This window comes from Xyrauchen texanus, chromosome 25 (genome assembly GCF_025860055.1).
Source record: "Xyrauchen texanus isolate HMW12.3.18 chromosome 25, RBS_HiC_50CHRs, whole genome shotgun sequence".
In the NCBI taxonomy this organism is placed as follows: domain Eukaryota; kingdom Metazoa; phylum Chordata; class Actinopteri; order Cypriniformes; family Catostomidae; genus Xyrauchen; species Xyrauchen texanus.
The window spans coordinates 13377671-13389898 of NC_068300.1; the positions used below are offsets into that span (position 1 = coordinate 13377671).

The following is a 12228-nucleotide window of genomic DNA, read 5'->3' on the forward strand; positions in this document are numbered from 1 at the left end:
ATGATTATGGTCCCTCCATTAATTTTTGTATTTGTTTTTTCCATAGTTTTTTGCAATACTAATAGTGATACTTGTCCTGGTGAGCACCACTAATAAAGACCTCACCACTTAAATATGACCCAACAGCCCATGATCCACAATTGTTTGGGCCACAGCAGGGTCACATAGTACTTCCTACTGCTTAACAACCCTCAGTCCAAGAGAGAGCATTAGCTAATCATCTCTCAAGATCTGACCTCTTTCCTCTTCCTCCCTGATAAGAAAATAACTGAGAATGATTAGAGAGAGCATTGACTCTTGTCTTTTTCCCTGTCTCTTGGCCTCTCCCCAGGGGTGCTTGATGTGATGACTGAATTTAGCCATGTGGCTCGTGCCTTCCGCTACCTCTCCCGAACACTCCCGTGCTCTCACACACAGATCTAGATTCTGTACTAATGGGGTTCTTTTCTCACGTTGAAAGAGAATGGTCTCTATGACCTCCTCACCTCCATCATCCCATGAGTGAATCGACCAGATCTTTTTGCCCAGACTGCAGAGACTAACAGCACTCATAGGATTACCAAAAGAGGATATTTTGATTAAACTGGCTGTAAATCCATGGCACAGGCATCTATGAAGTGTTCAAATTTTTTTAGCTTTGAATAGTTCCTCCTAAATCTTGTAGGTTGCATCACCAGAGTCTAGAATGTTCGCACTGTGCTTTCACAATGATTGAAAGTATCATAGTGTGTGTGTGTGTGTGTGTCTTCTTTGAATCTTGTGACGCTAACCTCAAGGGATTCTTTCAAACATGATTTTTTTGCTGCATTTTCTCACTGCGACTGTAATATTTTCAGTAGAATCAATGGATTCAAAAAGCTAGTTTTATTATTATTTTTTTAACATTCAGTGTCAAATGTTTTTTTGCCAGCTGATGAAATGTCTTGACCAATAAAATATGAGCTTTGAATCACGTTATGAGCCACTGTGTTTAACGAAACCAGTGTAACTGGTGCTGTCAAAGCGCACAAAGCTGTTTTGACTAGCAACATTAAATGTTGAAGTAAAACATTAACTTTTTTACTTCAACAATAATAGCTCTCTGGTCTATATTCTTTATTGCTAATATAGAAAGGTTTAATGTAATAAGGGGGTCACACAGAAGATGGGTTTTGTGTTTAGATGTCATCACGTTTAATTCATGACATGCAGGGTTTTGAACAAATGTATAATACAAGAATATGTACGTGACAATAAGATCCAATCAGCGTTCAAATCAAATCACTATACTGTATGTCCCAAATCACTTTCACATACTCCGCAAAAATAGTGACAATACATGCAAGAACCAATGCGCAATACGTATATTCTTCACCACTGCATTTTCTCCTGTGTGATTAAACTTTCAGCAGGCACCGCAACGTAAACAACCAGCTCCGTGGTGAATCACAACATCACAAACTTTGTTTTGAGGCAATAAAGTATTTGAATATCGGACATAAAGACAAAGGTACAAGACTGTGTACTTAACGTCTTTACTGAGGGCACGGACTACAATCCCATGAAGCATTGCGAATAAAAAACTATGGAAATATATAAAACTATTGATTTTAGGTTGTTGATTATAAATATAGAAACAATATATTTATTGCAAAATATCCAGATGTGTTCAAATATATAAGTGTTTAAGAGTGAAGGGAGACGACTCGATTACATCATTAACGGTGCTTCATGGGAGTGCGCGGTCCACGTTTTGCGGGTTTCGTTGGATGCGGTTCTCTGATTGGTGTATCTTTCTCTGCTGGACCATGGGTAATGTAGTTGTTTACCATGAATACCGCTATCAAACATGTTTTTTTTAAATTATGAAGTTGAGATAACGCAGATGGATGGCTTCAACGGAAGCATATACCATTGATGAACATCCTTTGAGCTCATGGTAGGTCTGTCTTTAAAGGGATATAAGTTATTTGTTTGGAAAAGTTTGAATGTTTTTGTTGTTTCAAAGGGGGGCGTGACCAACAAACTTTGAGAACCACTGGTGTATACGTCAAGCCTCAGGGGTCTAAAAAGGCACCATAAAAGTACTATGAAAGTAATCTATATTACAGATTCTCAAATGCTCACTTGAATATACAATGATTAAAATGCAGCACAGTATTTTGAATTAGTATCTGAAGTAATGATTTCTGTCGTTCTGATGCAAAGCAAAAATCTCGCCAGTTTTGGGTAGCTTTCCTCTAACCGTGGCCAAACAACACCATTTTTCTCCACCTTCCCCACTGAGCTTTATCATCCCAGCTGGACAATTCACCCATGATATGGAAAGTGAGATAATTGTTAGTTTTAATGCTCCACCTCCATTGACATTGACTGATTCTCTTCCCACTGGCTGTCCTCCCAACAGTGCACAAGTTTTACATTAGCCGGCGTCTTTATTCCATATACCGTGTCTTGGTGTGCATTACACACACTTCCTTGAGTTTTCAGTTGTAAGGAATCTCACAGAGGCAGGGCTGCTGGTTTTCCTGCTTGATTCTTTTGGCCTCTTTACTTTGGCAGTGTGCAAGGGGAGGAAAACAGATAGAGCAAATGATCACCCTGGAGGTGACCATAAGGCATATATCCTCTAATGTTATTAGAGGGCTCTAATCCCCACTGCTTTCATTCTGGGGTACCAAAGATCCTTGAGAGAGGGAAACAAAAGTCGTCTGGGGAAAAGGGAGGGGTGTGTGTGTGTGTGTGTGTGTGTGTGTGTGTGCCCTACCTTAAAATCATGTTCCATGTTTCGGAATATGATGGCTGGTTTCATCCACACTAGAACTGCATTTTACTCTTTCAAAAATAGAGACTTTTTCAAACTAAAGCAGTAGTTTGGAAGTGGCCTTAATGTGTAGGTAAAAGTTAGTCTATAGTAATTATAATTAGCTTTACTGTATATAACAACAATAGAAGTCTATGTCATGTTCTCATTTAGATATCTAAATGTTTGTGTTAGGAGGATGCAGGAACTGGTGTAACAAACAACAAAACTTTAATCAAACAGAATATCAAACTGAAAACATAACACCATAAACACACACACACACACACACACACACACACACACACACACACACACACACACACACACACACACACACACACACACACACAGAGTGGCTGTGTGGGTCTCTCTCTCCCTCTCTCCTTCCCTTATCTCCCTATCGCTGATTAGGCAACTCAGCGCCGGGCATGTGTCCTCATAGCCCGGCTACGCCCTCCTCCTCATACAGTCAGTAAACGTGTGTGGGGGTCAGGATTTTCCTACATTGTGTGGACCAAATTCCTGTCCCTGGATTGAAAAATGCACAAGGTTTCTGTGAGGGATATGTTCAGCGATATACACTCACTGAGCACTTTATTAGGTGCTAATAAGCTAATAATTGATATGGTCCTAATAATGTGCCTGACGTGGTCTTCTGCTGTTGTAGCCCATCTGCCTCGAGAGGTTTGAAGGTTGTGCTTTCTGGGAGGCTATTCTGCTCACTACAATTGTACAGAGTGGTTATCTGAGTTACTGTAGCCTTTCTGTCAGCTCAAACTATTCTCTGTTAACCTCTCTCATCAACAAGGCGTTTCTGTCCGCAGAACTGTTTTGTTTTGTTTTTGACACCATTCTGTATAAACTCTAGAGGCTGTTGTATATGAAAATCCCAGGAGATCAGCAGTTACAGAATGACTCAAACCAGCCCATCTGGCACCAACAATCATGCCATGGTCGAAATCACTGAGATAAAATTGTATTCCCCAAACTGATGGTTGACGTGAGCATTAACTGAAGCTCCTGACCCTTATCTGCATGATTTCATGCATTGCACTGCTGCCACATGATTGGCTGATTAGATAATCACATGAATAAGTAGATGTACAGGTGTTCCTAATATAGTGCTGAGTAAGTGTATAAAGAATAAGAAATGGCATAGAAAATATCATTAGCTCAGGATCAAAACAATAAGTCAATGGAAACTCTTCACCATGATATAAAAACAAACGTGCATGGTTAGGATTGTTTGGAAAGGAAGAGAACGTGTCAAAGAGATGACAAGTAGAAGGAGATAAAACAATACAAGATAGTAAAAGAATGAGTGGGAGACTGTGTCTAGAACAGGGATGAAAATAATGAAATGGAATTCCTAGAAAGGCACAGCAGACTTTGAGAAGAGGAAGGTGAAGAGAGTGTGAGTATATCTGTAGGAGTGTATCTTACAGATAACTGCGCTCCTGTTTTGCTTGGATGAAGGTACCTGGCACTGTTTCCTCACTCTGACTGAGACCAAGCTTTTTAGAGCCAGCTGAGAGGAGACGGTAATAGATGATGTTACCGCCAGTTGGGTGAATCTCACAAAGAAGTATCTAGGTCATATTTACAAAATAAAATAGAATGCAAAATATAATTTCACTTTTTTTTTGGGATGACCTGGGTGTTTATTTGATAGTTTTCGATATATTGACCTGGTGCTTCTGTTTTTGCTTTGGTTGTTGGCACTGTTTCTTCATGTCGAATGAGACCAAGCATTTTCTAAGACAGCTGAAAGGAGACTATAATAGATGGTGTTCCTGCAAGTTGTTTTTTTGACTAATTTCTTCTCTTCCTCCATTCCTCATTCCCCTTTCCCCTCCCTCACACCACAGCACCTTGTTGCATCATGCTTGTACTTATGGTGCAACTGCAGACATTTTTGTGGCAAAGTTCAGTTTGACAGTCAAGGAGGGGAACGGAGCATACTGAGTGTATACAGAACTTGAGCACTGACGGTCTTGGTCTAGCTGTCTTAACGTTGCATATCCCCATTTCAGCCCATATGTGACCATCTGTCTTTTTACCCCTCTTTGTGCTGGCAATTTATGAGATGACCTTTTAACCTTTGATGTCACCAGAGTCAAACTTGAAGCTCATCAGTGGTCAGCTATTTGTGTAGTCTGTTCTTTTTTGGACTTTCTATGGCATTTTCTTAATTATATAAATACTCTAAATGACTTGAAATGCCATTCGCAACACATTTCACTTCTGTAATGTGACATTTCTGAGTGAAACAGAATATTCAGTGGAAATAACATAGGGCGGGACTTTATTAATTTGGATTTGATTGGTTTTTTAAAAGTAGGCTATAATACATTTGGTCAATATTATTTGTCCCGCCCACATTGCCTTGGTTACATCAGCAGAAATTAAAAGTTGTTTCAATGCCAGGGAAGTTGTTACATTTTTATGAAAATCTATGAAAATTGTTCTTCATTAAGAATAAATTGCTCTGTTAAAACATAAGACAAAAAAACATTTATTGAAAAATTTAAATTATGTACATTTTGATTTCATGGTTTCTTTAGTGCTGAAACCCCCCTTTAAATAGGCACTAAACATCATGAAACCACATCTAGGCAATGTGTACCACTCTGAATTTGTCTTTTTAATGTTTTTCTCTCTGTAGGAGATCAAAATATGAGTTTGAATGAAACATTTTACCAGGGAGAGTTTAAATCCCATCAGTGGTTTGGAGCAACTGTACGAGCACATGAAGATAGCGTGCTGGTAATATGTTCTTACTGTTATTTTTGACTATATTTAAAAATTCTGTATAATAGTCTACATTCAGACATAAACACTGCACTAAAATGAATGTTCTTCCACCAGCCCTCCTGTGCTATCCAGTGTAAAATGGACACATTTCTCTGTTTGAATGCAAAATATGAATAAAAACACAAGTCTATGTTATTCAAGAGATAGTTCACCCAGAAATGGAAATGATCTCAGAAGTTACTCACCCTCATGCAACTCTAGATGTGTATGACTTTCTTTGTTGTTCTGAACACAAACAAAGATTTTTAAAAGAATATTTCTGCTCTGTAGGTCCATACAACACAAGTGAATGGTGACCAGACCTCTGAATCTCTAAAATATTTTGTTAAATATATATCTTCTGAAGCGATGCAATTACTTTGGGTGAGAAACAGATCAATATTTAAATCTTTTTTTTTTTTTTTACTATAAATCTCCAGAAATTGGAGATTTATAGTAAAAAAGGACTTAAATATTGATCTGTTTCTCACCCACACCTATTATATTGCTTCTGAAGACATGGATTAAACCACTGGACTCATATGGATTACTTTTGTGCTGCCTTTATGTAGTTTTTGGCACTTCAAAGGTCTGGTCACCATTCACTTGCTTTGCATTGATCTGGGATTGCATGATGGTGAGAAAATTAGAATTTTCAATTCGGGGCGAACTATCCCTTTAAGCAGCCTTTATTAGTCTGAAATGCAAAATGATCTGCTCCACTATTATTTTAAGATCCATATCAGATCCAGATGTGGATCTGTATGTGGCATTCATATTTAGTTGATCTCTGAGATCGAGCTCCATTTTTATTTTTGTTGTTGTAATAATTCCAAGATACATTTTCAAGACATTCAGCTTGTGATTAATGCTCAATTTGTATGTCTGTAACATCAAAAGCCCAGATGTTGTAGTTCTTCATGGATTATATTAACTGTGTCATGCTTGCTTAACTCCAGATGTACCTTTGACCTCTTGACCTCTTCCATGCACTCAGCTAGCATGCACATGTGTCTGTACAATGGACGTGACCTCTAGCATTATCCTTTCTTTCCAAGGCTTGTGCCCCCCTATACTCATGGAGAACCCAGCAGGACACGCCTAGTGCCGATACCACAGGGTCATGTTATCTCTCTGTCAAAAACTTCACCAAGTTTGTGGAATATGCACCGTGTCGCACAGGTTGGATGTCTAGCTCAGTCTCTGAATCATTGTTGATGATAAGATTGTGTTCCTGTTTAAATTGTTGCTTGGATCCACATGAGTAGAATTCAAAACTCAATGTGGTATTAAAAAATACATTTTTGAATTTGACTTTTGCTGAAAATAACATTGCATCCATTGCAGAATTCCCAGGAAGAAAAGGCCAAGGCTACTGTCAAGGTGGATTCAGTGCTGATTTTACTCAGGAAAGAATTTTTTTAATACACCTGTATAAAACAAAATTCACCTCCAAATCGTTGGGCCATCTCTGCTGTTGTGTCTACTGTTCTCACCTAGATACTGTTGCTATGTTACAGAAAGGAAAGGTGGTGCTTGGAGGGCCTGGTAGTTACTTCTGGCAAGGTTTGGCATTTAAAATACAAACACCAATTTTATATATAATAACTAGGGCTGTCAATTTAATACGTTAATTCAGTGCGATTAATTTTATTAAAAATAACGTGTTACAGAAATTAATGCAATTAACCGCAATGCCCCCGGACCGTAATATGGAAGATTCCTGAGAAATGCAAGCTTGTAGTACCACCTGTTTACTCCAGAGGGCAGTAAGTGAAACTACAGCTGTGTGGCAACACACAGTTTATACAGTGTAGAAAACAACCCTTCAGCAGGCAGCACAACACAAACAATGCATTCTTGCATTCAAAATACTTGATGGAGCGCAAATTCGAACTAAGTTATCTCAATATGTGTTCTAAGTATTAAACTATATTTAACTTGACGCAGTGACCTAAAAATTTTGTTTATGACGCAACGCACCCAAGACGCAACACAAGCATGTCTGACGCAGGTGTAAATTGACGGGTCTTTAAACAAGCCCTCATAATAAATCTCGAACTGATTGACAAATTCACTTGTGAAATGGATTGCTGTGAACGGTATGCCAATGATTGACTTATGTTCAATAATATGGCAGTAAAAAATACATTGTATTCTAAGTAAATTCTTATCAATGATTAACTCTTCTGCCACAAGAATGTAATGCATTTTAATTATCTGAATATTTTTGATTTTATATATATATATATATATATATATATATATATATATATATATATATATATAAAAAATATTCAGATAATATATATATAATATATATAATTTTTAAATATTTATAGATAACTATGTATAATTATTTCATCATTATATATTGAATTATTATTATTATTATATGAGGGGCTTTCTCAGCAAATACTTGTATATGCGATTAATTAAACCATGTAATTAATTTGCTTAGAATTTGTTATCGATTGACAGCCCTAATACTAACAAAATAAAAGTACCATGTTAATACCACAGAGTACTTTGTAGGGCATTGAGGTACCATTTAAATCCATGGTACATGAGTATCATTCATTATAATGGTATACTGTATATCGAAGCACTGTGATATTACCATATGGTACCATCACTTTACTTTGGTACTGCGATGGTAGCAAATTATTACTTATAAACAATGATTTTGGTTAAAAGGCTGACCTTCAGCCCTATTGATTGGAAAACAGTATCTTTATTGTCCTAAAAATTTATATTTACATTTGTTATTTGCTCTGACTGATGGCTAAAGGTCAATTTATCTACACCATCTCTAGGCCAAGTGATCACTGCAGTTAAACAAGAAATAGTAAAGGCTTATTACCCCGGATACTTCTTGACATCAGTGGATGGCCAGATTCAAACCAGACAGATAAAAGAGATCACCTTTGATGACAACTACATGGGTAAGAGTGTCCAGTCCTTTCTTATTAGTAATCTCAGTTAAAAGCATGAGGGTGAGTAAATTATGCAGAATTTTAAATGGTGGAAATATTTTGAAGGTCACATTTGTTTATCACTTTTCTTTGTGTTACAGGTTACTCTGTGGCTGTGGGCGAATTCAGTGGTGATGATGATGAAGGTAAATTATCTGAAAAAAATAAAACAACTACATCACACACAGAATACTTCCAAATATTTTTACTATATAATCACAATGTCTTTTTGATTGTACTTAAAGCTGAGGTATGGAACATTTTCAGTGTTAAAATACTTCTATTCCAGCTTAAAATGCTGAGACAACTAAATGTAAGCAATTCATAGGTACATTTTCTCTAAAATTGTAAACACTGTCTCTGTGGCACTATAAAAATTCCTGTTTGTTTTGAGAAACCTGCTTAGACCCTACCAACAACATTACTCAACCAATGGTGTGAGTTGGGGGCGGGACTATCTGACTGTTTGAACAACTGCTGACGAGGGGCGTATTCAGAAAGCTGTTTTGAAAACATTGTATATTTTTTAAATTCCATTCTTTGTTCACATCAATTACATACTTCAGATATTTTTTCTAAATTTTTCTCCCCAATTTGGAATGCCCAATTTCCAGTGTGCATTAGGTCCCTGTGGTGGCGTAGTGACTCGTCTCAATCCGGGTGGTGGTGGACGAATTACAGTTGCCTCCACGTCTGAGACCGTAAATCCACGCATTTTATCACGTGGCTTGTTGAGCATGTTACTGCAGAGACCTAGCGGGCATGGAGGCTTCATGCTATTCTCCGCTGCATCCACACACAACTCACCACCGAGAACCACACATTATAGCGACCACGAGGAGGTTACCCCATGCGACTCTACCCTCACTAGCAAAAATCGTGATACTACTAACCCTGCCCTTAATCAGCCCAATTACCCAATCACGACCCCGTGGCCCCGCCCTCCGCCCTGCCACATTGGCCAATTTGGTTGCTTATGAGACCAGGAGTCACTCAGCACGCCCTGGATGCGAACTTGCAGTCCAGGGGTGGTAGTCAGTCTTTTACTCGCTGAGCTATCCAGACCCCCATATTTCCTTTCAAAGGAAGTGTTATGATTCTACCCACTTTACAAATTTGAAAAGGCAGCCGTTGGAGTGATTTAGGCTCGGACCACCATTATTCTCAGAGTTCCTCAGGAACCCACACATTTCCAAGTTTCCACTATAAAATCTTTCTCTTTTCCTCTCTCTGTTATTGATTTTTTTTTTTTTTATCTGTCTCTCAGACTTTGTGACTGGAGTTCCCAGAGGAGTAAGACTCCATGGACAGGTGAGAGAATGTGCTTATACCACTGTCAGAGCAAAGAGTCCCTTTACTGTGACTTTTAGCATGATAACTTTTTACTAGAGCTGTCAAAGTTACCGCGTTAACTTGTGAGATTATTTAAAAAGTTTAACACATTGAATTTACTCATAAAATCCTGATCGTCTTTCCACTTTCAGGTCCCTCCTCAAAACCCACCTTTTTAAATTAGTTTACTACAAATAACTCTTATTTATGAAGGTATTTATTCCTATGATAATGCTAATTTTTATATGAGAGTTCAGATATTTATTTACCTTGTATGTTCTCTTATTGTAAACCTGTAAGGTCTGTAAGGTGTCCTTGAGAGTGTATGTGTGTGTGTATATATATATATATATATATATATATATTTATACACACGCTCACCTAAAGGATTATTAGGAACACCTGTTCAATTTCTCATTAACGCAATTATCTAATCAACCAATCACATGGCAGTTGCTTCAATGCATTTAGGGGTGAGATGGTCAAGACAATCTCCTGAACTCCAAACTGAATGTCAGAATGGGAAAGAAAGGTGATTTAAGCAATTTTGAGCATGGTATGGTTGTTGGTACCAGACGGGCCGGTCAGAGTATTTCACAATCTGCTCAGTTACTGGGATTTTCACGCACAACCATTTCTAGGGTTTACAAAGAATGGTGTGAAAAGGGAAAAACATCCAGTATGCGGCAGTCCTGTGGGCTTAAAATGCCTTGTTGATGCTAGAGGTCAGAGGAGAATGGGCCGACTGATTCAAGCTGATAGAAGAGCAACTTTGCCTGAAATAACCACTCGCTACAACCGAGGTATGCAGCAAAGCATTTGTGAAGCCACAACACGCACAACCTTGAGGCGGATGGGCTACAACAGCAGAAGACCCCACCAGGTACCACTCATCTCCACTACAAATAGGAAAAAGAGGCTACAATTTGCAAGACCTCACCAAAATTGGACAGTTGAAGACTGGAAAAATGTTGCCTGGTCTGATGAGTCTCGATTTCTGTTGAGACATTCAGATGGTAGAGTCAGAATTTGGCGTAAACAGAATGAGAACATGGATCCATCATGCCTTGTTACCACTGTGCAGGCTGGTGGTGGTGGTGTAATGGTGTGGGGGATGTTTTCTTGGCACACTTTAGGCCCCTTAGTGCCAATTGGGCATTGTTTAAATGCCACGGCCTACCTGAGCATTGTTTCCGACCATGTCCATCCCTTTATGGCGGCCATGTACCCATCCTCTGATGTCTACTTCCAGCAGGATAATGCACCATGTCACAAAGCTCGAATCATTTCAAATTGGTTTCTTGAATATGACAATGAGTTCACTGTACTAAAATGGCCCCCACAGTCACCAGATCTCAACCCAATAGAGCATCTTTGGGATGTGGTGGAATGGGAGCTTCGTGCCCTGGATGTGCATCCCACAAATCTCCATCAACTGCAAGATGCTATCCTATCAATATGGGCCAACATTTCTAAAGAATGCTTTCAGCACCTTGTTGAATCAATGCCACGTAGAATTAAGGCAGTTCTGAAGGTGAAAGGGGGTCAAACACAGTATTAGTATGGTGATCCTAATAATCCTTTAGGTGAGTGTATATATATAAAATGAGATTTTGAAAGTACTGAAATTTGACTCAAAATATACTCTCTATAGAGTATTTAGAGTAAAATTTAAGCACTTTCAAAATCTCAGATTAACCATGAAAATGTATGTGATTAATCACGATTAAAAAATGTAATTGACTGACAGCATTACTTTTTATTCAAAATTATAACAGTTTCTCAGAGACCCACTGCAGCAGAATTGCATCAGAATTGCAGCATTTGTTTAAATGTGCACTCAGTAATTTTATACTCATTTAAAGGTGTATTCAGTAGTTTGGAGCCAATTTAAAAAGTTTTACTCATTAACAAATTAATTGTGTTCTTATGAGCGATCTGAATGGTGTACACTGATGACAGATGAAGACTGTACTCATAATAGTTTTCTATATAAAGTGTTTTATTCTGCATGGTGCGGGTCACCCCCTTCAATGTGTTTCGCCATGTTGAAATCACATGACCACGGTGTTTCACTAAACGTCGAAAAAGAGTATCCTCGTGCTCATTGGCTGCCACCTGTGTAGATATACTTAGCTATGCTTAGAACATTGTTGTTTGGTGACGCAAAGAGCGAAATGAAACAGAATGAGCTGTATTGTCAAGTTTGCTTACACACAAGGAATTTGTCATGGTGAAAACCAAATGGAACATACTCCTAGATCCAGTAGCTGTACTGCTGAAGAAGCAAAAAAGGTTTGAAGCAACTTTTTTCAAGCAAGAAGACAGAAAAGACCGGCAAAG

The 12228-nt window shown here is 38.3% G+C and overlaps 1 protein-coding gene across 2 annotated transcripts in view; it reads left to right on the forward strand.

The window, feature by feature from the left end:
• Window positions 1–12228, forward strand: part of LOC127618704 (integrin alpha-5-like) — a 74298-nt gene that overhangs the window by 26825 nt on the left and 35245 nt on the right. Inside the window, exons 3-9 of one of the 2 annotated variants that reach the window (XM_052091306.1) lie at window positions 5451–5551; window positions 6637–6760; window positions 6926–6984; window positions 7096–7144; window positions 8395–8523; window positions 8655–8699; window positions 9821–9864. In XM_052091306.1, the coding sequence (XP_051947266.1) occupies window positions 5451–5551; window positions 6637–6760; window positions 6926–6984; window positions 7096–7144; window positions 8395–8523; window positions 8655–8699; window positions 9821–9864 (551 nt within the window). Of the gene's footprint in view, window positions 1–5450; window positions 5552–6636; window positions 6761–6925; window positions 7145–8394; window positions 8524–8654; window positions 8700–9820; window positions 9865–12228 lie in introns of both variants that reach the window. The other variant, XM_052091305.1, reaches the window with a different exon arrangement.